Source organism: Myotis daubentonii, chromosome 3, assembly GCF_963259705.1.
Source record: "Myotis daubentonii chromosome 3, mMyoDau2.1, whole genome shotgun sequence".
Classification (NCBI taxonomy): domain Eukaryota; kingdom Metazoa; phylum Chordata; class Mammalia; order Chiroptera; family Vespertilionidae; genus Myotis; species Myotis daubentonii.
Window position 1 is genome coordinate 214,710,638 of NC_081842.1, and position 26,453 is coordinate 214,737,090.

Below are 26,453 nucleotides of genomic sequence, written 5' to 3' on the forward strand. Positions count from 1 at the left end.
ATCAAAATAAATAGTGATGGTAACAACGACATAATTCATAGAATAAAATAAAAATTGATGCCGAAACTGGTTTGGCTCAGTGGATAGAGCGTCGGCCTGCGGACTGAAGGGTCCCAGGTTCGATTCTGGTCAAGGGCATGTATCTGGGTTGCGGGCACATCCTCAGTGAGGGGTGTGCAGGAGGCAGCTGATGGATGTTTCTGTCTCATCGATGTTTCTAACTCTCTATCTCTCTCCCTTCTTCTCTGTAAAAAATCAATACAAAATATTTAAAAAAAATAAAAAAATTGATGAGTTCATTCTAATATAAATCAACAAACTGATAAATAAATAAATGAGGTAGAAGCATAAAGCTCTCCCATATAGTAGGAAAACAAAAATATATAAGGAATGATGACAATGTTATTAGAAAATTACTATTTGGCAACCATGATAGTAATAATTGCTTCAAGCAAGAATTATCAATGCATGTTAGAACTTGTGGGGAGTCTCAAATAATCTTCCCACAATATATTTATCTATACTAATAAAAGGGTAACATGCTAAAAAAAAAAAAAAAAGTGAATCTATTTGATCAAGTTAAATAAATTAACCAAAGATTCGATATCACATATGCAAAGAAACCTGTTAAAGTTTTCAAGAAGTTCTATTAATGACATGGCATTACAGTCAGACACACACTAATATTTTCCCCATAAAAACAGGAAGAATCCCTCTCTGGTGAGCTTCCGTGTGGGTTTCTATAACCTCGGGATCTAGTCGAACTCTACCCAGTCATATCCACTTGCACAGAGAAAGTCAGTGGCAAGCAGGACCAGCTGCAGCATTTCCAGGGCCTGGTGCCAAATGAAAATGCAGAGCCTCTTGCTCAAAATGTGTTCAGACTTGTCAGGCAGCAACAGCAGAGCATGACAGCAAGTGTGGGCACTTGTGAGGCCAGGCCACATGCCCAGAAGCTGGTCCCAATGACAAGTACAGACACAGGGTCTGACAAAGAGAAAGCCCTTGACCTGACGTGGTTCCAGGTGAGTGCCTGGCAGATGACAGGTGCTCAGTATGACTTGCTTGGAAATCCTAGGAATTCAGTTCCCAAAAAGGTCCATGAGCAAAGTGCTACCTCATCTTGCCAGAAAATTCAACCAATTAAATTACCACGACACTATTACACATCTGGAATCTATACCAAACACGGACAGGGAAGCAAAGAAACAATGTGCACTGAATTATCTCGTAATGTTTAATTAGGAAGCTAATTAAGTCAAGGCTGAGCACTTCTCAATACTAGGACCCCAAAGATCCCTCTTTCCCCTGCCTGACTACTGTCTTCAAAGAAATGGACAAGAAGCTAAAGCTATGGCAACTGGGAAGCAATTAACACAAGACATCCAATTTAGAACGAATCCACCCCCCACCAGGCACCCTGTCCCAGCCCTGCGGGAGAACAATCCCTTCAGAAGGCAAAATAAGTGATCGGATTTGAGTAGATGAGTCACCTTGAGTTTCGTTCAGATACGCAGCTTGTTTTTCCTGGGGCTCCTCAGGTCCCGCCTGTCCAATTCCCTTCCCTTCAAACCCCCAGATTCTGGCCCCTGATCACTCAGGTTTTAGAAAATGGGAGACCTGACAAGAGGTGACAGTGTGGCTTCAGCCGGAAGGTGGCCCCTGGGTGAGAAGAGACTTTGGGAAGTAAAGGGGAGAGAGAGAGGATTCCAACACCTTTCACACAAGCCAGGGCTTCCCTGAGGCCTTAACCAGGCAGACACTGCCTTGATGCTCTTCGCATGATGCCCTGCAAAGGGTTTCTTAAATGTCATATGGGCACCAACTGAAATTCTAATTATGAACAGTTCGCTCTTACTCTGGAAAGAGCTGATCTGTCCCAGGAATCCACTCTGGCAGGCAGTGCTTCAGGCATCTTAGGGTTCACTGCCATTCGGTAATTAATCTGTAGATCAAAGCCCTGAGGCGAGTATCCGAAACCCCATTTTACAAGTAAGGAAACCGAGGCTCAGGAAGGTTATATATTTTGCCCAGGGTCGTTCACCTGGTTGGTGGAAATAAAACCCAGCTATACCTGACTATGAATTACAACTCTGACTTAATGTTTCTTTCAAGTGCCTACTTTAACTTAACTAATGCAACTTAAATGTGGCGGTAACAACAACAAAAGAACTATTGCAACATAAAAATTAAGAGTCACATGAAGACACACTGTGTTCAACTCAGGCCATTTAACAAGTATCTTTTGTGGGTCATTCTGTGCCAAACCCTGTGCTAAGAGCTGGATAAAAAGAAACAGTGAAGCCCTAACCGGTTTGGCTCAGTGGACAGAGCGTCGGCCTGCGGACTGAAAGGTCCCAGGTTCGATTCTGGTCAAGGGCATGTACCTTGGTTGAGGGCACATTCCCAGTAGGAGGTGTGCAGGAGGCAGCTGATCGATGTTTCTCTCTCATCCATGTTTTAACTCTCTATCCCTCTCCCTTCCTCTCTGTAAAAAATCAGTAAAATATATTTTTTTAAAAAGAAACAGTGAAAACTAGTCAGGAACATATACTGCAAGGGGAAATATGTGAGCAAATAGACAATCCCAGTGCAGTGTGATTAGTACCAGGAGAAGTAATTTTAATCAGTCACCTTTTCTGCTCTTCCTACTCCTCCCACCTTCTCCTCCTTCAGCTTCTGCTGACTCTTAAAATGTTTAGGAGAGTCTGGGGTCACACAATTGGCTGACCCTGATAATTGCAAAACCTTTCAGGCCAGCAAGTACACACCAGTATCAGAAGTTTTTCACCATCTTCCGTTTTCTCTCACAGGTTCTAATACTTTTACAATCAATTTCAAAAGAATACCTGTGCCCTGGCTGGGCGGCTCAGTTGGCTGGAGGAGTGTCCTCTGGTAAACCAACAGACTGCAGATCCAACCCCTGTCAGGGCACATTCGGGAGGCAACTGATTGATGTTTCTCTCCCACATCAATGTTTCTCTCTCTCTCCCTCCCTTTCTCTAAACATATTCTTGGGCAAGGATTTTTTTTAATAATTCTTTATTGTTAACATTATTACATATGTCTCCCCTTTATCCCCATTGACCCCCTCCAGCCCACCCCCACCCCTGAGGATTTTTTTAAAAAGTACAAATTGGTTGTTACAGAATAGTCATGGGGATATAAAGTACAGTATAAGAAATATAGTCAATAATCTATAATTATAAAAGGTTAATATGCTAATTAGACCAGGCATCCTTCTGGACGTCATTCTGGATGTCCTTCCAGATGAAGCTGGGGCTGGAGGGAAGCCCAAGTCTTGGGTGCCCGCAGGTGGCCGGAGCAAAGCCAGCCCCCATCCTGGGTGCCAGAGGGAAGCCGGTGCCGGCAGCTGGGGGAAGGAAGGCCTACTTATGCACAATTTTTGTGCATCGGGCCTCTAGTATTCTAATAACTATGTATGGTGTCAGTGAATGTGAGATTTATCGAGATGATCACTTAGTAAATTATATAATGTCTCATCACTGAAACGAATACTGTATGTCAACTGTCACTGAAAAATCTTTTTTAAATGATTTAAATAAAGGGTTAAAAAGTATGCCTCTAGCCCTAACTGGTTTGGCTCAGTGGACAGAGCGTCAGCCTCCGGACTTAAGGGTCCCAGGTTCAATTCCGCTCAAGGGCATGTACCTTGGTTATGGCCACATCCCCAGTAGCGAGTGTGCAGGAGGCAGGTGAATTGATGTTTCTCTCTCATCGATGTTTATAACTCTCTATCCCTTTCCCTTCCTCTCTGTAAAAAATCAATAAAATATATTTTTAAAAAAAGCAAGCCTCTATCTTGTTTAAGCCATTATTATGTTGGAGCTCCCAATCTTAACAGAATTTATGTGGCAATGGCTTAGGGATCAGCACAGGGACAGATGTTGCAGGAGGAAGGCTGGTGAGCCTTGTTAGGCCATAATAAAACATTTGGTAAAACCTGTGACACCCTGGAAAACAGCCTGCATGCCAACACGCCTGTAATTCTAGGGAAACTGGTTGAACAGTTTAGAATTTGGGTGCTTACTGGCTTCTTGCCACCTTAAGCAAGAAGTCCCACAAGAATGAGACAGACTCAAGCTACAGCTTGCTGATTTGCATGCAGGGATAAGAGGAAACACAGATGTGCCTGAGGCATGTCCATGGTCTCCAGTCTAAGTTTACTCAGAGCCTAGTAATTCGGGGCTGAGTAGGGTTGAAAGGCCAACTCCTTCAGTGTCCAGGAGGAAACGAGCTGCAGAACCCGCAGGCGGTAGTCTCCAATGACCTGGCTCCAGAGGAGAACAGACCCTGAAGACCTTCCAGAGCTCCAGGGGCAAGGGAATTCCTGCGAGAGAGCAGACAGGGTGCTGACCAGGTTGTCAGGGTCTCCCACACTGCCAGGCAGGGAGCCCACACGCAGCCTGGCAGAAGCTGACAACGCTATGGACAGTTAGGGGTCTGCATACCCACTCTTTCCTTTTCCAACTGCGAGTTTTTATTTCCAGCCTCCTAACCTATTCCACCACACTACATGCTGGGGAGGGGGACAGCAGATAACGTATATTTTATTTTTTAATGTATTTTTATTGATTTCAGAGAGGAAGGGGGGGGGAGAGAGAGAGAGAAACATCAATGATGAGAGAGAATCATTGATCTGCTGTCTCCTGCACACCCCACACTGGGGATGGAGCCCGCAACCCGGCATGTGCCCCAACCAGGAATTGAACTGTGACCTCCTGGTTCATAGGTCGACGCTCAATCACTGTGCCACACCGGCCAGGCAGATAACTTGTATTTTTTTTTTAATATATTTTATTGATTTTTTACAGAAAGGAAGGGAGAGAGACAGAGAGTTAGAAACATCGATGAGAGAGAAACATCGATTAGCTGCCTCCTGCACATCTCCTACTGGGGATGTGCCCGCAACCCAGGTACATGCCCTTGACCGGAATCGAACCTGGGACCTTTCAGTCCGCAGGCCGACGCTCCATCCACTGAGCCAAACCGGTCTCGGCGATAACTTGTATTTTAATCTAAAGGTTCCTAGGCTGTAAGGAGTAGAACAAAGTAGGTTTACAGTTGCAAGTACACAAAACACAGTTTATTCCTGTATTATTTATTAATTATTGCATTATTTATTTGTATTACTGTAAACCTATTTTTGCCCACCCTGTGTACCTCCCAGAGATTCTGGGCTCTGAAGGTGACTGAGGGCTGTCTCCTTTGGGAAGGTGCAGAGTGTGGTCAACATTTGGGAAGAAGGGTTTAGAAAGAAAAGGGCTAGACTGTTGTCCCCTTCTAGCATAAGGGAACTTTTGGCTGAACGCTGAACATATGGTTACCCAGTAAAAGTGTATTTCTCTGCTTCCTGGCAGTAGCCGTGGCCATGTGACTCAGGTTCTGGCCGGTGGGAGGTGGGCAGAGGTGATCGGAGCCACTTGCAAGCTGTGCCACTAAAGAGAAGGAGCACGACTTCTCCTTCCCCTCCCCGCCGGGCAGAACGCAGACAGACATGGCCCAAGAGATGGAAGCCATATGTTAGGAGAGTTGGTACAAGACCGAAGGCGCCTGGGCCCCTGCTGAGCACGGAGCTGCCACAGCAGTCCCTGCCTCCTTCCCAGACTTCTACTTAGAGAGAAATCAACGTCTATTTCCTTTAGGCAGCTGCCACTTCATGACTCTGCTGCAATGGCCCACCACGTGGCCATTCTCGACTCCTCCACAGCCCATACCCACCCCATCACCCAATCCTATTGCTCTACCCACAAAATACCTGGCCATCCGCTATCTGACCCTTCCCCGCCCCCCTTCTCCACCACTGATCCTGGTCCAGTAATGGCTCCTTAGCTTTCTCTCTGCTTTCACTCTTTCCCCTTTATTTATTCTCTTCACAGCCGCCAGAGGGGTTCTCTTAAAACATAAATCAGAATGTAAGCCCCATGAAAGCAGGGACTTCTGCCTGTATTGTTCACAGGCAGGCAGAAACCCACAAGTCTGTGAAGCTGTGTCCCATTTTGCAACTGAACATACAAGTAGGACTGCCCGTGTCACAACTGCCACCTGGCCAGCGGTGATTACACCATCGTAAGCAGCATCCCCATTTCAAAGGTGCTGAAATGTGGAAATGTGGTCCTGAACAATGCTGTGCGTATACTGTGTTTCATCAAATATAAGCTGCCACTGATTGTGAGCTGCCCCATTAGCTTTGCACCACCAAGAAAACCACACAAACCACACAAAAGGCCTAACAACAGACCCACACAGAGCAGTAATCATTTCACCAGCCTCTCACTGCTCTGAAATTTCTTTCTTTTTTTGTTTTATTTTTTTGTTGCTGTTAATCCTCACCGGAGAATATTTTTTCCATTGATTTTTACAGAGAGTGGAAGGGAGGGGAGAGACAGAAAGAGAGAAACATCAATGTGAAGAGACATTGATTGGTTGACTCCAGCACTCACTCGCCCTGACTGGGGATGTGCCCGCAACCAAGGTACATGCCCTTGACTGGAATCGAACCCAAGACCTTTCAGTCCCCAGGCCGATGCTCGATCCACTGAGCCAAACCGGCCAGGGCTGAAATTTCTTTCTGAGGAATATGGGGTGTCTTTGACCTTCAGCTGATTGTCTGGGTATGAAAGGCAATCCTTCTAATTGTATGTTCAGTTGCAAAATGACACAGCTTCACAGACTTGTGGGTTTCTGCCTGTCTAAAGTCCCTAATGCACTTGGTTGTTGCTTTGCAATAAAATATGAAATTGCAGTCATTCCTCCAATAACAAACAGTAGTAGTTCTTTGCTAACATCAGATTGACTCCCTATTAGTTTCCATTCCTTTCCTCATACAAAGTAACACTTCCTTTCATTGCTGATCAAAGTGTAATTTGTTTGAATGCATTTAAAGTGGCAACTAAATGCAACACAGGTAGCACTCAGCTGCAGGGGCAATAACATGAACAGGTATCACCAGGGTGGCACATAAACAGGAAATGACACTGTGTCACACTGCCACCTGGCCAATGGTGAGTACGCCATTCCTAGACGCATCCCCATTCAGAGATGCTGGAATGTGAAAAAAGGGAGGGAGGGCTTCAGAAAGGCCTGAAGCCCAGTTAGAGAACTCAGTAAATTTCTGCTACAAAATAATGAATAACTTCCTCCCCTGCCTGTGCCCTTGCCAAGTAGGCTCCAACCACACCTGCTGTTCTTGGAGCAGATCAAGGATGCACCCCTGTTGCTGCTGTCCCCGGCACCTGGGAACACTCCCCTCCCCCCCCCCCCGCCCCCGAGATGGCTCTCTGTCGTCTTTAAGTTTCTACTCAAAAGCCACCTCCCAAAACTGCATACACTCCCCACGCCCCACTGCCCTCCCCCTCTTTAGCCTACTTTACCCTTCTTCACAGTACTTATCGCCAATGACAGCGCGGCGGACAGTGCTTTCCGTGTCTCCTCTGCCTGGAATGAAGCTCCAGGCAAGCAGGGCTCGGGTGCTGTCTGACACGCAGCGAGTCAGCAGTGAATGCCCCGGAATGAGCAGGGAGACGTCTCCACCTAGACTCACTGTAAGAACCTTGAGAGAAAACACACTCTACAGAGCAAAGACCTGAAGGCCACGGGCCCCGGTCAGAGTCTTTCTCTCCTCTTCCCCCACAGGAGTAGAGGGTATTTGATGAGCTCCACCCTTAGCCATCACCAGGGCTTCCACTGCCCATCTCAAAAGGAACAAGAAGCCCTGACTGGTCTGGTTCAGTGAGTAGAGCGTCGGCCTGCGGACTGAAGGGTCCCAGGTTCGATTCCGGTCAAGGGCATGTACCTCGGTTGTGGGCACAGCCCCAGTAGGGGGTGTGCAGGAGGCAGCTGATCGATGGTTTTCTCTCTCTCAATGTTTCTAGCTCTCTATCCCTCTCCCTTCCTCTCTATAAGAAATCAATAAAAAAATATATATATCGTTTTTTTTAAAAGTAACAATAAAAATGCTTCCCTAGCCGGTTTGGCTCAGTGGATACAGCATCAGGGGTCCCGGGTTTGATTCCAGTCAACTTAGGCACATTACCTAAGTTGCAGCTCAATCCCTGGCCCTGGTTGGGGTGTATGCGGGAGGCAACCAATCGATGTGTCTTTCTCACATCGATGTTTCTCTCTCTGTGTCTCTCCCCCTCCCTTCCACTCTCTCTAAAAATCAATGGAAAAATATCCTTGTGTGAGGATTAACAACAACAACACAAATGGCTATAAACAGGAAAACTTGCTCGGGTTATTTCTGTTTTGCAGGTAGTTTAGTAAAGGGATAAGAACTCTTGGATTAGCATCCAGGTTCTACTGCATATTAGTTGTATGCCTTTCAATGAATTATTAATTTTATTAGCCTCAGTTTTCTTATCTTTAAAATGGGGATAATAACACCAGCCTTGCTGAGCAAGTTAAGTGCTTAGCACATATTAAGAGCTCAATAAATGTCGGCTGATATCATTATCATTCTCCATCTCTTGGTTAAAATGAACAAAAGGCGTGGAGAAGGGGCCTGGGACGCTGCATCCCACACTCCTACCAGGACTGAAGAGGAATCCTGGGTATAGTGGTGGCAGCAACCATCTACCTGGGAACAGTAAGCTTAAGTTCTGAGGTCTGTCACAAAGAAAGAAAAGGTCTTAAAGATGGAGATGTCTGCTCTGGCCAGGTGGCTCAGTTAGCTGGAGTGTCGTCCCACACACCAAAAGGTTGCTGGTTCAATTTCCAATCAGGGCACATACCTAGGTTTCGGGTTCTATCCCCAGTTGGGTTGCGTACTGGAAGCAACCGATTGATGTTTCTCTCTCACGTTGGTCTCTCTCTCTCTCTTTCTCTCTCTCTCTCTCTTTCTCTCTCTCTCTAAACATATCCTCAGGTAAGATTTTTTAAAAAAAGATGGAGATGTTTGCCAGGCCAGTGTAGCTCAGTGGTTGAGTGTTGACCCATGAACCAAGAGGTCATCAGGTTTGATTACCAGTCAAGGCACATGCCCCAGGTGCGGGCTTGATCCCAGTAGGGGGCATGCAGGAGGCAGCTGATAGATGTTTCTATCTCTCTATCCTCTATCCCTCTCCCTTCCTCTCTCTAAAATCAGTAAAAACATATTAAATAATAATAATAATAAAAAAGATGGAGATGTTAGAGAAGAAAGGCCAGGGGAGGGAATCTCCATGTTGGCTCATCTTTGAAAGGTTTAAACGAACCCACCTGCATCTCCAAATATGATCCTTGTCTGGATTTCCTGGTTCCTCCCGCCCACCCATCCTCCTCCAAGCTAGAAACCAAGGACTCGATTCCTCTTGACTCCTTCCACCCCCACCCCCTTCATAACAAACTGATCATTCGAGGTGGGTTAACTTAGATCCTAAATATTTCTGATGTCTGCCCTCCTCCATACCCACGGCCAGCGCCTGACTTTGGACCCCACCGCCTCACTCCTCGAGAGCAACAGAGCCTCCGCCCTGCAGCCACCTTCCACCAACCCACCTTCTACCCCTTTGCCAAGTCTAAGATCCCTCAAAGGCTTCCTACAGTCCTACTGACAAAGTTGAAACTCCTAGGCATGTCTGCAAACTCTCCAAGATCTGGCTCCCCTGGCAAAATCCCGTCTCCAGTCCCACTACTGCTCGCTCTTTCCTGATCCTGTGTCACAGCCAGTTCCAAGGGCCCTTCCCCGGCAACTACTGCTCAGCATAAATATCAGTTTTTTCTTGTAAGTCTCCACCAACACACTGCCCCACCAGGGTCCCTTAATGTCTTGTCCCTACCACCACCACAATAGTAAGCACCCGATACTGCTATTGTGGGATTCCTATCTATCTATCTATCTCCATCTCTTCCCCATCCACTTGTTAAATTATAATTTAAGAAAAAGGACTGTCGCCCTGATCGGTTTGGCTCAGTGGACAGAGCATCGGCCTGGGGACTGAAGGGTCCCGGGTTCGATTCTGATCAAGGGCATGTCCCTTGGTTGTGGGCACATCCCCAGTAGGGGGTGTGCAGGAGGCAGCTAATCCATGTTTCTAACTCTCTATCCCTCTCCCTTCCTCTCTGTAAAAAATCAATAAAATATATTAAAAAAAAGAAGAAGAAGAAAAAGGACTGTCTTTCTCCTTACCTGCATAACACATTGCTGGGAATACACAGCATCATTTTTTTAAATAAATGTATTTTTATTGATTTCAGAGAGGAAGGGAGAGAGAGATAAAAACATCAATGATAAAAGAGAATCTCTGATCGGCTACCTCCTGCATGCCTACACTGGGGATCAAGCCCACAACCTGGGCATGTGCCCTGACCGGGAATCAAACCATGATCTCCTAGCTCATAGGGTGACGTTCAACTACTGAGCTATGCTGGCCAGGGCACGGCATCTTTTTAAAAAATGTTTGTTGAATGAACATTCTGGAGGGGTGTGATGAAAGTCAGTACCAAGAAAGACTATAAATTGGATTGTACCATGCATTCTATAGAAAAACTATGCAGATCATGCATGTTAGGATATCCTATATAATAAAAGCCTAATATGCAAATCAACTAAACGGCAGAATGACCGGTGGCTATGACATACACTGACCACCAGGGGACAAACGCTCAACGCAGGAGCTGCCCCCAGAGGGAGGCAACCATCGCCCTGCAGAGGGAGGCAACCAGCGAGCAGGTGGCACCAGGCCAGCCAAGGCGGGTGCCAGCGGGGGACCCACCAGGTGCCCCACAGATAGGCCCTGATCGCCGGCCAGGCCTAGGGACCCTGCCCGTGCACTAATTTCGTGCACAGGGCCTCTAGTTTATATAGAAGTTATGATGTATTTATTGCCAGTTGTTAAGCAGTAAAGTGTAATAAAAAAAAAAGCTTTTAGATTAGGAAAGCTGAGTTTGAACTCCAACTCCATCACTTCTAAGCCAGGTCACTATGGACAAATTACTTCATCTAAACCTCCGCTGCCGCACCTATAAAATAAGGGAAAGTGAAGGACCCTTTGATTGTAGTCTTTATCAAATGAGACGATGGTGGCCAGGAGCCTGGCACAGACCAGGCTTCTAAGCTGTTAATAAATGTTGGTTCCTGACTGTCGGATCTCAGTGGAAGGCGTGGGAAGAGATCAACCAAATAACTTGTATGTGTACATGCATAACCCATGGACACAAACAATAGGGTGGTGAAGGCCTGGGGCAGGCTAGAAGGGGGTCAATGTAATACTTTCAACAATAGAGATTTTATTTTTTAAATATCAGTCCCTTACCCTAGCTGGTTTGGCTCAGTGGATAGAGCGTCGACCTGCAGACTGAAGGGTCCCGGGTTCAATTTCAGTCAAGGGCACATGCCTGGGTTGTGGACTCCACCCTTAGCAGGGGGAGTGCAAGAGGCAGCTGATCAATGATTCTCTCACATCAGTTTCTCTCTCTCTCTCTCTCTCTCCCCTCTCCCTTCCTCTCTGAAATCAACAAAAACATGTTTTTTTAAATGTCAGTCCCTTTCCACTAAGAGAGTGCAACTAAAAGTTCAAGGTCTTGTGGACGAAAGGGGCCACATGCTACCCTGACCAGCTCAGGGAAGGCCTGCATGCGGTCTTGCAAACTCAAGGACCTAGGGCAGGGGTGGGCAACCCCTGGCATGCGTGCCAAACACGGCATGCCAGTAACTTTTGCTGGCACGCGAAACCCTCTTATAATCTTCCATTTACAATTTTTTTCTTAATATCGACTTTTTTATTTTTCAGATAAATCTAGTGTAGGTGCATCTTAGATAAACAAATAATTTTACATAACAAGTTATCTTAAAGACCATACACATGGATTGACGCGAGAGGGGAAGAGCAATTTCTATGCCTCTGCCTTAACTCTCCCTGCCTCCCTAGATCCGACCAGTGTTTTGGTTTCATCCACATACACTTGTGAATCTTTGTTCTCAGTGATGAATTCTGTTAAGTCTTGTAATAGGAGTAGACTGACGGATGAAAGTAGTAGCTCGTGCATATCTCTGAAGGTCACGAAATATAAACCTGATGTAAAATCTCTGTCATCAGTGATGCAGCAGCAAAAGTCCCACTGATAATATCAGAGTCATAAAGTTTTCTGTCGGACTATCAGTGTACATGTATACATTAAAAAATAAATGCATTTTTCATCGTCATATACTGTGTTTTTGTCGCTCGAATGAATTTTATTATTTCTTCAAGGTTCTTCACATACGTACATCTTAAGAGCTATCAAGTAGGCGTAACATGTTCTCAAAAAATTAGCGCTGGCACGCAGAAGAATTTTGAGTCAGAGATTTTGCTGGTTTTGGCACGCACTCACAAAAAGGTTGCCCACCCCTGACCTAGGGTGACCACAAAGGATGGTCTGAACTTAAACTTTAACTAAGGGCAGTTATGGTGGGTAGTCAACTCCTAGGCGGGTATGGTCCCTGATAAGGTCAATTTTTACCTTGACTGAGCTTATTGTCTTTTTGCATCTACAATAACATATCATTGAAATGTCAAGGTAACTTGTAATTTTCCTTTTTTCTGGACCCCTCAGGGTACAACCAAATGATCTTGGTGCCAAGACAGAAACCATAAATCCCTTCCTTGTTATTGTTATCATGTTAATTGTTGACTGTTAACTGTCCTGTCCCCACCTAAGTAATGTGTCTATCATTTTACTTTTTATCCATCCCAGAGGTTTACATGCTTTGCTTTCTCCCACCTCCCTAATGTGCCACCAATAGATTTCCTATAACCCACCTATGTCTCCTCCTTTGATTGAAAAGTATAAAATTGGGTAAAAAATAAAAATTTTTAAAAAAAAAGCCATTCTCTGGAGCATTATCCCAATCTGTTGAGATTCTGCTTCCCAGCAATTTTCGACAGTTTGGCTCAAATAAACTCACAAAAATTCTTTACAGGTTTAAATGTTTTTACATTAACAGTCCCACATTCTACATTTGAGAGGGAAGACTTACCACTCTTCTAAAACCTTGACCACACCCTAAACCCCAGCCAGCCATCTTGAAGATGAACCAGGTCATAAAGATTTAACAAAAGAAAAAAAAAAAGGCGAGTCATTTCATTGCAATCTCATCACTACAGTTGAAAACAGTTTAAAATACCTGCCCTACTCACAGCACCAGTTTGGTATATGAAAAACAACACCTGAGCAGGGCGCAGAATGAATATAATGTAAATAATGACCCTTTGGAATGTGGGCTCATGACGAGGATGAACTGAGTCATGGATCTGCTCTGCAGAGCAATGAATTGCCTGCCATGCGCTATACATAGAAAGAGCAGCAATGAGGTTAACCAACTACTCTACTTTGAAAGCACAAGAGAAGAAATGTACAAGAACTCAAGGTGATCTACGAGAGACCACAAAGTGTCCGAATGTAAAATCTTCAAGAGCTACCAGTCTGGTTACAGCAGCCTCTATTTATCATGGACGATATCCTTATATATTTTCATTTTGTTAAAAAGATGAAACTCTGCCTGGCCTAACTCCCTATTTTAGATGGAAAGATTACTCACTGTCTTGCCTGATTTCACCCTGAGATGAATGTTTGAATTTTTAGTAACATAAGTGTATTATTTTCTAACTAAATGAATGTCACCTACCCTGTCGGCGACAGAAGTTCCCACCAATAGAGTAACAATGCAAAGACAAAAGCTTTGGAAATATCTCTGTTGACAACTGCTCACCTAATCGCAGAATTAAAGGAAATGGATTTAAGGAGGGGGGAAAAAACACACCTTAAGATTTTTTTAAAAAACAAACAAACCAAAAACTGTTCTAGGTTCTGCTGAGAGTAAAATTACCAGGTATTTAACTACCCCTTTGTGTTCAGGCCAACTAATTTGTTGAACATAATTTTAGATTGATCTTATATTCGTGAATTAAGATGCTCGCATGATTTTAATATTCTGTTGATCTTGATAGATGTTTCTCTATCTCCTCCACGACCATTACATTTGTCTTTATATGGTCACAAAAAAAGTTAGACCTTCCTCAAGGACTGGAAAGAGAGAGTGACGAGCCACAGTTCAAATATACAGAATCTTTAACTGGTCTGTATGCTTTATTGGTTTGATAACAATTGCTTGGTGAAAAGTCAAGTATGTAAAAACTTCTAAACCAGGGACAATTTAGAGAATGTCAAGGGGGAGAAAAAGTAAAGGACCATTAAAAAACACAGATTCTTTGTCTTAAGAGAAACTCCTATTAGAATTAATAGTAAAGAAAAAAGGGAGGAGGACACTTAAAAACTACATAAAACAAAGTGCCCCTAAGGGTCACGCATAGTTCCTGCCTGAATAAAAGAAACTGTTCGATAGTCTCCTAATGTAAGATTACGCTCTTGATGTAGTTGAGACAACAGAGACGGTAACCCAGAATGGGCAATCCTGACTTTGCAAACAGCCAAGTAGCACAATCAACAAAATTATTTGCTTCCTTTCCGACCTGACCCTTAACCCACCACTTGCGTGCCCCATCCCTAGAGAATTTTTGTCATAAAGTAAATACAGGGTGGAGCAAAAGGTTTACAGTTTTGGGTACAGAAAACACCGTTTATTTCTGTATTGTTATTATTAAATATTGTCTTACTTTCCATATGAGCAATGATAAGCCTTCTCTTGCTCCACACCCTGCACATTGACACTCTGTAGCTAAAACTGAAGCATAGAAGTTTTATAGTACAACCAACGTGATGGATGGCTCCTTTCACAACACTCTAGGGAAGTTCTGTAGGAACCAGCGGAAGAAATGAGGTAGAGAGTGAAGAGAGGGAGGCCAGCAGGGGTCCTGGGAGGGGTCCAATTTGTGAAAAGGGAGAAGTCAATAGAATCACATGAAAATTCCTTGTGCCCTAACTGCCACTGTTTTTATGACAATCGTGTTAAATAACCTCAGATTATTTAAAGTTTAAAGCGTCAAGAAAGGAATCTGTAAGACTCCCTTCAGAATCGTAACAGGGGCAGTTTTACAAAGCCATTTGCTTCCAGTTGCTTGTCGTTCCCTGTCTGCTACAGCAAAACCAAGTTTGAAAGGGACAAAAACCAGAAAGAAAGGCTGAATTAAAGAGAAGTGGGCCAGGAGTCCTAAGTGGCCTGTTAAATCACTGGAATTCACTAAGCTATGGAGAATATACATGGGGTGTTTTTTTTAAAATATCAAATAATCTGTCTGCAGGCCGCCCCCAAACACAAACGTGTGCTTAATCAACTTACACAATGAAGTAGACATACACACTGGGGTTTTCAAATAATTCCCTTAAGAATGCATACCCACATTCCGACTTCACCCCAAAATTAATTCTCTAAATCTCTGCAGCAGCGAGGCGCGAGCGCACGCGCGGGCGCGCACACATTGAACTTGCTGTGAATCCAGCCCTTGTTGCTTCAATACCCCGAAGAAAAGAAGAAACGCCGCGATAGGCTCCTCTCTTCAGGCCCGAAGAGAAGATTCGAAAAGAAGCAAATGGAGTCCAGGATGAAGGCAGAAGGCGAGGGGTGCGGGAGAGTACAACCGGGGACCCTCTCAGGGGGGCCTCGCCTCCTCCTTGGAAAATGTCATCTCCGTCCCCTCGCCTCTGGCCCAAGATCACCCCTTTCCAAAGCGCCAAAGAGTTGCCAACTCCTCTCCCCAGGCGTCCCCCAACCTCCTCACCTCATCAGCGCTCAGCTCCTCCATCGCTTTCCTCTTAATGGTGAAAGGCGTTAGGGAGCGATCCTTCTGTGCTGTGAGACCAGGGCGCAAGGCGGGTGGAAGGTGTCGGTCGGGCTGCCGGGTCCCCCGAATGGGGGAGGCTTCAGAATTGCATAGTCAGAGGTGAACAAATAAGAACACACGAGGCACTGGACCGCCTGGGCGCCGGTCACCCCGATCGCCCCGGAGCCTCCTCCAGCGGCTGGAACACCGCGCAGCCTGCTCGGGCCGCCACTGCTGCGGCCACCGGGTTACCGGGAGGCGCCACGGACTACCCGCTGCCGCCCGGGTGGCCCCTGCCGGGGAGCTCGGTCTCCAGCTCGCCGCGTGCCCCGAGCCCGGCGTGTCTTCGTGGCGGTGGCAGCGTGGCCGCGGGGCCTCCTCCGGATCCGGCTGCCCTTCCCCCCCTTGATCCTCGGTGGGAAACTGGGCGACTGCAGAGTGGACACCCCGAGGGTGGGCGACCCCAGAGCCGCCCCGGCAGAGCCAGCGGTGACGAGGAAGCCCCTCCCCGCCCCGAGCAGGCCGGCCACGCCCCGCCTCCACGCCGGGGCCGGGCCGGGGGAGGAGGCCGGGACGCGCGAGGCTCCGGCTGAAAGAGGAAATCCCCCTACCCCTCCACCCCTGCTCTTACCCCCTCGCCCCACCAAGTATTATTCATCAAAACAACAGGGCGGCCATCTTTGAGAGGGATCACGTGACCCCGCTAGGGAGGCGGGGCTTCTGGCCCCACGACGAGGCAGCCAATGAGGCGCGGGCGTCGCGCCGCCGATTTCCTCTCGCCGGCGCCTGCTCCCGCCCTGCACACCCCTCCCCCGCAGGACCGCGGGCGGGGAGGGGGCGGGGGCGGGGGGCGGGCGGGGCGCGGGGCGGCGCGGTGCCATGGCGACGCCGGGGGTGCCGGCGCGGCGCGCTGGGTGCAGGTAGGCTCCCGCGAGGGCCGCGCGGGCGGGCGGGGGCGGAGGCCACGAGGCGTGGCGTCCACACCGACGCGGGGAAGATGGGCCCGAAAGGGACTCCCGCCCGCGGCCCGGCCTCCCAGCGCCTCCGTTGTTCCCCGGCGCCTGCCTTTCGGCGGCTCGCAGATGCCTCCGGTCCCCACGGTGCCTCCGAAAAGCAGGTAAAGGAAACGGCGGCAGCTCCCTTTGTGGGGCGAGCGCTCTCCACCGCACGGACTGCGCTCGGTCAAAAACGCATTTCTGCCCTTCCAGGTCTGCAAGGGAAGCCCATTTGGAGGGGGACTCGGACACGAACACTTCCGATTGTATTACCGTAGAGAGAGTTTCTGGTTTGGGTTCTTGCAAAGTGTCTTCCAAAGTGACGGTAGCATAAATGCGTGATGCAGCGGAATAGGGAAACGAAGAGCCGTCTGCAGCCACCTAGTAAATCCCGTCTTCCCTGAATCAAGGGCACTGCGCTTCTCCCCAACCAGGGGGTGAATAGCTTAAATCACCCTACTCAGGGGCACAGATAACAGAATCCAACAAGGTGGCATTTGCCAACCACACCCAAGGACAGACACATTAAGAGAGTAAATCTCATTTTGGTACATCAGCGTAAAGCTGACCCTCTCCGAAGATCTCCCCCAAACACCCAGCCTTTAAAAACCCTGAAAATGAAGGTCCCAGGGCGCTCTCCCTCCAGGCAGCACGCCGGTGCTGTTCCCTCCCCCTCATGCACCCATCCCTAACCTCTAAGGGACCCATGAGACGTGCAACCAGGGGAGCAATGGGCAGCGGCAGCTCCTCCCAAGATAAGCCCCCTTTTCTCTGACTTCCCAGTGAGCCAAGGCAGCCCAGCCCAGGCTCTGCTGTTGCTTCTTCTATACCGGTCCTTGTTCATTGTCGTAGGTATGTTGCTGCTGTGGTCAATAAATTGCTTGCTTTTCTGCACGTTGTCTCTTCATTGAAATCTTTGCCTCACGAAGACAAGAACCAAGGTGTCCCAGGCTCCTCATCTTCCCAGTAACAGGTGATTCCCAGGAAACTTTGAAGTGAATATACATATACAAGGAAGACCTCTGGAGTCAATGCAAAGAAACCATCCTCGGCTAGACAAGAACACATTTTTTTAATTGGGACATAATTGACATGGAACATCATATTAGTTTTAGTATGATTTGATCTATGTATATGTTGTGAAATGATTACCACAATAAATGTAGTTAACATCCATCACCACACGTACTTATATATTTTCTTGTGATAAGAACTCTTAAGAATTATTCTCTTAGCAACTTTCAGATATAAAGCTTTGTTAACTGTAGTCCCCATGCTGCACATCACATCCCAGGACGTATCTTACAACTGGAAGTTTGTACATTTAACTTATACAAATCTGAATTGTCAACGGTATCATGTAATTCCTGATTTTGCCACAGATGAAGAATATACTGTCTTGGATGGTTACTAAACCACAATTTTAAAGATTGGATTCTAGAATAAAAAGAGGTTCTTTTTTGGCATTTGCTTAAAACAGTAACCTGACAGCTAGATGTGTAAGGAATTAGTGAATGAAATTAGACGGCTGCTGACTTTGCAATTATCTGCTGTCCGAGAGAGGAATTCTCTGTAAGCCAGAACTTGGACTCCTGGTGACACTGATGTTCATATGGGTAGATGTGGCTACAACTCTTCAGACTAATGTCTCTTTCCTTCCACCAGACCATTTGTCATAATTCTTGCTGTTCTAGTTTTGCCCCAATAATACTAAAATTTATAACAGTTTGTCTCCACCAGATTACAAGCCCTACTTGTACTCAGGAAATACCACCCCTAGACACCATCACAACCTCCTTTTGTGCCCTCTGACAGAGAGCAAGGGCTTTTGGCCGTGAAGAAAAATGTCACCCCCTTTCAGCAGGAAGCAGCTATGGAAGAGGCCCGAGGCGCCTTTTTCTCTGAAAGAATTCAGTGCCAAAATCCTTCAGGAGGAAAATGTTAGACCCCCAGCTTTAAGAGGGGGGGAAAGGCTGGAATGTTAGAGGCACATTCTCTCCCTTTCTCCTGTGCTCCATTATACCCTGCCTAAGGCTCTCATCCTCCAGCGGTTTTCCTATTCTCATTACAGGTTTCCTCAAGACATGATGAAAGGCTTTCAGTTTACAGTAAACCGCCTCACCCAGTTTTCAGTGGGCTGCCTGCACCCAGCCTCCTACCCACCAGTTACTCTGACCTTCACAGGAGATATATACCAGTATATCTCACTACCCCCACTCTGGGCTCTTCATTTTAGAGCTCAGCCCTTCTGGTTTCCAGATGATCTAATAAATGTATAATTGCCGGGGTCCAGCCCCAGCAGGTCCAGGGGTCCCCAAAGGCATAGATGGAGTCGGCGAAGAAGGAACGACACAGAGACAGCGTTCAGTTGATCAGCAGCCTAGCCAGGATCTCTAGCCAAGTTCTGGTCAGGATCTCCAGCGAAGTTCTGGTTAGGATCTCCAGCCAGGTTCTGTAGCCATGTTCCCTCACTAGGTTCTCCAGCCAGGTTCTGTCCAGGTTCTCCAGTCAGGTTCAGTCACGAGGTTCTAGTCAGGTTCTCTTGCCAATTTCTGTAGTCAGGTTCAGTCCAGGATCTTTTGCCATGTTCTCTCCAGCGAAGTTCTTCTAACTGTAGGTTCTGTTGCCAGTTTCTGTCCAGGATCTTTTGCCATGTTCTCTCCAGCGAAGTTCTTCTGTCTCTAGGTTCTGTGTAGGTTCTGTCTTCTAAGTTCTGTGTTCTAAGTTCTGTGTCTTGCTGTCTTGTTACATCTGTATTTATACCAGTTGATTTAATCCTATCAATCTCTATTCCAAAGGTTAGGGCGTTTCTTATCTCCATTCCAGGGAGTAAAGATTATGTAGCTTAAGCATGATTGTTCGTAGTTAAAGTGATTAATTACCCACCTGGCACTTAGTTGAGGGGTTTTATTCCCTCCCTAACTTCAGGGGAAAATCCCTACCTGGGGAAACAACCTTTCTCAGAGAGGAGACCTTGGTTAAAACACATAGTGCCAAGAAGGTGAGCAAACATTTTAAGAACAGTATGCCATATATGCCAGGTCCTTTGAAACAGCAAGGATGGACCGGCTCCCGGCATATAATTTTTTTTAAGTGTACAATGGTAGCCCTGGCCAGTGTGGCTCAGTTGGTTGAGCATCATCCCACTGGGTTAGATTCCAGGTCAGGGCACGTACCGGGGTTAGGGGCTTGATCCCCAGTAGGGGGTATGCAGTAGGCAGCCAATTGATGTTTCTCCCTCTCCCTTCCTCTTTCTAAAAATCAAACATATTTTTAAACAATAAAAAAGTAAAGTGTAGCCCTACCCGGTTTGGCTCAGTGGATAGAGCATCGGCCTGTGGACTGAAGGGTCCTGGGTTCGATTCTGGTCAAGGGCATATACCCAGGTTATGGGCTTGATCCCCAATAGGGGGCGTGCAGGAGGCAGCTGATCATTGATTCTCATCATTGATGTTTCTCTCTCTTCCTCTCTGAAATCAATAAAAATATATTAAAAAATAATGCCTCCTACTTGGAGTGGGATTTGATTTCCATAGGGTTACACGGGTATGCCTCATGTCTGCGGGTGTCTGCTGTGCTCAGCAGACGTGGTTGCCAACGCCAGGAAAGAAACCAGTGCTGCTGACTCAGTCTCTCACGTATTCTTGCATTGGTAGTCTATAATGGGAAGGCATTGTGCTAGCTACAAAGACAGACTGGTGAATCGGGACACAAGGTTATGGCCCTACCCAGAAGGTACTTACAGTCAAGGATACAGACGAATACATACAGAACTACAATACAGGGTAGAAAGTGCTAAGTGCTGTAACAGAAACTCATGGGAAGTACTGGAGGGAGCCAAAGGAAAAAGGTGATTGCTCCTGGTTTGGAGGACAGAGCTCTGACTCGCTGAAGCAGGAAGGTATTCTGAGGGAAATGTATCAACGGCCTTACCATGATCTCAACTTAAGCCATTATTCCCCCACATTTTTTTAAAAGGACAATTTCTCTATTATTTAATATGTTTTTATTGATTTCAGAGAGAGGAAGGGAGAGGGAGTTAGAAACATCAATGGATGAGAGAGACTGCCTCCTGCACGCCCCTTACTGGGAATCGAACTGTGATCTCCTGGTTCATGGGTTGAAGCTCAACCACTGAGCCACACCAGCCTGGCTCCCACACATTTTAAAACATGATAATTCATTTTTTATGATCTCCTGAAAAGCAGGAACATTTTGGCCCCAGCTTTCATTTTACAGCCAAATAGACTCCATATCTTTTTGATTAAAAAAGTTTCCATCAATATTATACTTAAAATTTAACATTGCTCTGGCCTATCTGGCTCAGTTGATTGAGTCTTGTACCATGCACCGAAAGGCTGCGGGTTCCATTCCCAGTCAGGACACATGCTCAGGTTGTGGGTTCAGTCCCTGGTTGGGGTGAATGCAGGAGACAACTGATGGATGTTTCTCTCTCTCTCCCTCTTCCTTCTCTCTCTAAAATCAATAAAAAAAACAACAACACACCCATACTTTTAAAAAGTTAACATTGGAAGAGTTTTTTTTTTTTAATTTGTAAAAGCTAATGAATGTTTTTATTTTAATCAAGAGATTTAATATGTTTTTAGTTAGGTGAATCACTCACCAACTCAATATGTATATTTTCTCATTAAGTAAAAAGAAAATTATTATCTGGAGGAGACTCCACCTCCTGGCTCTATTTTCATCATAAGTCACTGTCTCCCCCTCTCTTTAGTCTTAGAAAAGAATTGATAAATGTGTCCGCTAGAAGGGGACCTGACGGAAAGGAACCACCCCACAGGGCAGTAAATCAGTCACATCAGATTCAATGGGTATGGGGAGAAAGGCGAGGTACATAGACTCACAAACAAACAAAATACTCATTGTGCCCCTGTCCCCTCCTGCTTCTCTCTTAATATTTCCAGTATCTTCAAATGAGACTTGGCCGACATCACAGCAGACCCGAGAGAGGGAGGAAGAAGTATACTGGATTTAGAAAAGCATTTGGAGTACACAATTTGTTTTGTTTCCTTAGGTCCGTGGTCGGCAAACCGCGGCTCGCGAGCCACATGCGGCTCTTTGGCCCCTTGAGTGTGGCTCTTCCACAAAATACCGACTCCTGTGCATGGGCCACGAAGTTTCAATTGCACTGTACGTGTGTGCCAGCACGTGGTATTTTGTGGAAGAGCCACACTCAAGGGGCCAAAGAGCTGCATGTGGCTCGCGAGCCGCGGTTTGCCGACCACTGCCTTAGGTTATGAGGTTGATGTGAGGGAATGATAAAAAGCATATTCCCGCCTCCCCCAGCTTGCCAGCGGGGTGTGTGCAAGAACCAAGGGAGAGGCAATAGAACTGTTGAAAGGGAGGTAAGTCAACCATGCAAACTGTAAAACACAAGGCACGTTTCTATTTTTATGCAACCACATAAAAATCACCAGCTTCCATCAATGTTATAGCTGTGTATTGAGATATAAAAGTACTTACAAATAAAGCTATTTTACTTCCATTGGTATATGGAGCTCCTGCTTTATTGTATCTCTAGCTGACATACATTTAAAATGAGGTCCCAGAAAGCAGTTGTGGTCTGCATAATTCTGAGAAACAAGTTTCTAAATGATGTCTTAGTGCACGCCTCTGCACCCGGATTTAATCACAGGGATTGTGCCTTTGTTTTCCGAAAAATCGCACCAACAGTAAAATAGCAGAGCAAACAATCAAAGGAGTATTTTTAACTCTTATCCATTTCTCCAGGGATAGCTTTTTCTCTCTTTCAAAATACCGTTTCATTGTGAAATATAAGCCACCTATAGAAATGTGCAGAAAAGTGGTCATACAGTAACTGAAACCTGTGTGTTCACCACCTTGGTCAAGGAATCAGGCAATCCCAGACCTTAGTCACCTCGGCTCTGCCCCCCAGACCTTCCTGAGCACAGCCCTGTCCCTTAACCCTAGCAAGGTCACTATCCTGACTTCTATCATTGATCTTTGCTTTTCTTCATAATTTTACCATTGATGTGGGCATCCCAAAACAATGTAGTTTATATTTTGCCTACTTTTGAATTGTATGTAAATGCAATGATACTATAGTATTTTTTGTATCCGCCTTTTTGGTTCAACATTACAATTCACCCATGGTATTGTATTTAGCCTAAGTAGTTTATTCATATTCATCACTATACAAATATTCCATTGTTATGAACACACCACAATTTATTCATCTATTTTACTCTTTCTTTCCTCCAGTTTTTTAATCCTCTCAAGGAAAAAACTGCATAGTCACCTTAATCGGGCCATGTCTTGTATTTAAGTTCAGGTTCATTTTTATTTAAATAATCCAAGAACTCGTACAACATTGAGCCAAAGCCACCCACCACAATGGGTTCTGACTATACATATAAACTTGACAGCTGGTATGGTCTTGTACATTCTGGCTAGCTTTTCCAGTATTTCTGTCTTAAGTTCTGTTGCTTCCCAGGGTGAAGGACATGATGACCACTTGCTGAAGTAGTCCTTCGGTCATGAACTTCCTGGTCCGACTAGGGCCTGTGCTGTTCATGATGGCGGTCTATTCTTAGGCAGCCAGGGAGGAAAAGAGCCATTCCATTCTTGATGAATCTATCTATCCAGATTTGGGCAATTGTAAACAATGCTGGTATGAATATTTTTGTTTCTGTATCTTGGCATCCCTAAGCATATGCATCTCTTTTTTTCTTTTGACTTGAAAATAACATAGTCTGTTTCTTATAATGGAATTATTGCTTTTTTTTTCCTGGAAATTTTCAATATTTTGCTTGTTTTACTTACATTCGTGTGTTTGAATAGAAAGCTCAAGTTGTCTATTTAATATTTGGACTATATGTTTTGTTTTGTCTGTTTATTATTTTTTTCCTGGAATATATGTTCTGTTTTTCAATCTGGCGATGCCATCCAGCATCCTTCAATGCACAGGGAAATAGGAACACTTACACAGGATGGGAGAACCATCAGCACAGTGGTAAATAACATGGGCTCTAGAATCATGTAGATTTTTGCATTTTTATTTATTGATTTTAGAAAGAGAGAGAGGAAGGGAGAGAAAGAGAGAGAGAGAAGCATATTTGTTGTTCCACGTATTTGTGCACTCACTGGTTGTTTCTTGTATGTGCCCTGACCGGAGATCAAACCCTCAACCGTGGCGTATCGCAATGACGCTCTAACTAACTTAGCTACTCGGCCAGGGCTAGAATCGTGTAGATTTTAAGCAAATTGTTTAGTTTCTCCAATCTTCAGTTTTTTATTGTATAAAGCTTGGATAATACCACTTACCTTACAGTGTTATTCTAAAGCAGGTCCATGAGGACTCCTTACAATGCAAATAACAAAATCCAACTCAAACTGTCTTAGATACTAAAGTCCTTAATGACTCACCTGACCTGAGAAAGTGGGAGGTGGAGGGCAGAGAGGGAGAACAAAATTTCTTACTACCATCAACGAATTAAAATCCTTCACTCTGATTGGGCCAACAATGCTCTCAAACCACAATTAAACCAATCTGGGCCCACTCACAGAAGTCCGGGTATGTCCATTCTAAGCATCTGGCTGGAAAAAAATGGGAAGAGGATTAACTGGATGTTAGGGAGGGAACCAGTGTCCACTCCACCTGAATAACAAGAGTACTGGGCTCAGCCTATTGACTGACCCTCTGGCCGTTCTAATTGTTTCAGGGGCTGCCAGCACCATAATCTGCCCTGTCTGTCATTCTTAATACTAAAATAAGCATTTTTCAAAGTGATAAGATAAATCTACATCTCCTCATTAAAAAAAAGTTACTCTGTAATCTTATGACCAGTGATTTTTATATTTGCAGAAAATATTTTCACTGAGAGAACAGGACTGGGAATGTACTGTTATTTTCAACCTAAACCAAAAGCTTGTTATTGTCACTGATTAAAAGACTGTTTTTCAAAGGGCCTAAAATATTGTACCCAGACGATATAATTAGATGCTAATGAGAACATGGAGTAAATATCAAACGCAAATCTGTCATCTGTGCAGGACTGAAGACCTTTCAAATGAAGGGAGAGCAAGAAAATTAGGGGAAATAGTTTCCTACAGAAGATCTTGGGAGCCCTCGCTGGATTGGCCCAGTGGATAGAGCACTGGCCCTCGGACTGAAGGGTCCTGGGTTGGATTCCGGTTTCGGGCATGTACCTTGGTTACAGGCTCCACTCCTGGCCCTGATCGGGGCACCTGTGGGAGGCAACCAATGGATGGGTCTCTTTCACATCAATGTTTCTCTCTCTGTGTCTCTCCCCTCCCTCACACTCTCTCTAAAAATCAATGGAAAAATATCCTTGAGTGAGGATTAACAGCAACAACAACAAAAAAGATCTTGGGAAATAAAGTAGAGATTCTTGCCCTGGGCAAGAATGAGAGCAAAAATAATAATTATTCATTGTAAGTACATTCACTGAGTTCACTGTCTGAAATTCCAAAGACGTTATGAAATAATAGTCGGCAAATGGGCTCAAGGGAACTTTCTGGAGCGATGGATGTGCTCTGAAACTGATTTGTGGGGAGGGTTGCACAACTGCATACCTTTACCGAAAAACATGGAACTGTACACTTATAATGGGTTGGCTTTACGGCACACAAATTGTAATTCAACAAACCTGTCAACATTAAGAAAAATACACTAACAAGAGTCATATTCCAATAAATTACATTTTTATTATAAGCAACATCAAAATGCTGTTTCTCTTCCTCCTCCCCATCCTCTTTTTCTTCCTTTTTTTTTTTTTTTTCCTTTAAGTGCATCCAGAGCATGTAGCTAACAGCGATGCCTTCTAAAACAGTGGTTCTCAACCTTGGCTGCACATTAGAATCACCTGGGAATCTTTTTCAAATCCTGATTTCTGGGCCTCATTCTCCGGAAATTCTATTTCTTTGTTATGGGGTGAGGCCACAACATTAGTAACAAAGAAACAGAATTTCTGGAGAATGCGGCCCAGAAATCAGGATTTGAAAAAGATTCCCAGGTGATTCTAATGTGCAGCCAAGGTTGAGAACCACTGTTCTAAAAGGTCTTCCTTTGCCAAGGACGAGCCTTTCCACCTGGTTGTGTGAAGAGCCAACATCTGGTAGCGATTTCATGGAAAGACCTTTGATCAGTGCTCTTTGGAACCAAAGCGTTAGAGACCCAGACAGAATCAAAGCTCTGAAGCTGCTCTCTGAACAACAGGAACCCTGGGCTTGTACATTTTTGAACCGGAGCTAGTTTTTAAAATTTCAACTTTATTACTTTAATAACTTTAATAATTCCAGCTTTAATAACTGACATATTAAAGCCCCTGCTTTAATCGTGTTATTGATTCAACCTACCTGGTTGTCGGGTCAAAACCAGAATCTAGCACATCTTTACCTGGAAGTCATGACCTCGTCCAGGAGACGACGGGGCGCAGCTGCCATGTGAGGCCAAGAGAAAGAACGCGTGACTCACAGTATCCGAAGATGGAGAGAGGGGTTTCCAGCTTGCTTGTTGGCGGGTTCTTTTCTCACTTTGCTTCTACAGCCAGAAGCAAACGTACCTGAATAGGGGACTGGTGACCCAGAATAGAGGGTGAAAATGCCGTGTGCATGGAGCCTCGGAATGTGCAAAGTTAACTTGATGGGAACGTGTGTCCCCAAGTCCCAAGCACATCCGAGCACAGAGTACGCACGAAGCGCATATTAAAGGAATGAAGAAGTGAATTGGAAGTTTTTTCATGGAAACAGTCTCCTG

The 26,453-nt window shown here is 45.4% G+C and overlaps 1 protein-coding gene and 2 long non-coding RNA genes across 7 annotated transcripts in view; 2 read left to right on the plus strand and 1 right to left on the minus strand.

Moving 5' to 3' along the window:
• The window catches only part of UBE4B (ubiquitination factor E4B), a 92,327-nt gene extending 76,008 nt beyond the window's left edge, over positions 1 to 16,319 (minus strand). For 2 of the 4 annotated variants that reach the window (XM_059691295.1, XM_059691292.1), the window contains exon 1: positions 15,657 to 16,318. Coding sequence is in view for 3 of the 4 variants with exons in the window: in XM_059691292.1 (XP_059547275.1) it covers positions 15,657 to 15,680 (24 nt within the window). In the remaining variant the exon portion in view is untranslated. Of the gene's footprint in view, positions 1 to 12,958; positions 13,004 to 15,656 lie in introns of all 4 variants that reach the window. The other 2 variants (XM_059691291.1, XM_059691298.1) reach the window with 2 other exon arrangements.
• The window catches only part of LOC132231709 (uncharacterized), a 319,045-nt gene that overhangs the window by 243,141 nt on the left and 49,451 nt on the right, over positions 1 to 26,453 (plus strand). The window lies entirely within an intron of this gene.
• On the plus strand, positions 16,548 to 25,558 carry LOC132231700 (uncharacterized). 2 transcript variants are annotated; one of them, XR_009452119.1, is made up of 3 exons: positions 16,548 to 16,618; positions 21,948 to 22,059; positions 24,728 to 25,558. It is a non-coding gene; the product is annotated as an uncharacterized LOC132231700 (long non-coding RNA). The 2 variants fall into 2 exon arrangements; XR_009452118.1 differs by lacking the exon at positions 16,548 to 16,618 and adding an exon at positions 16,625 to 16,815.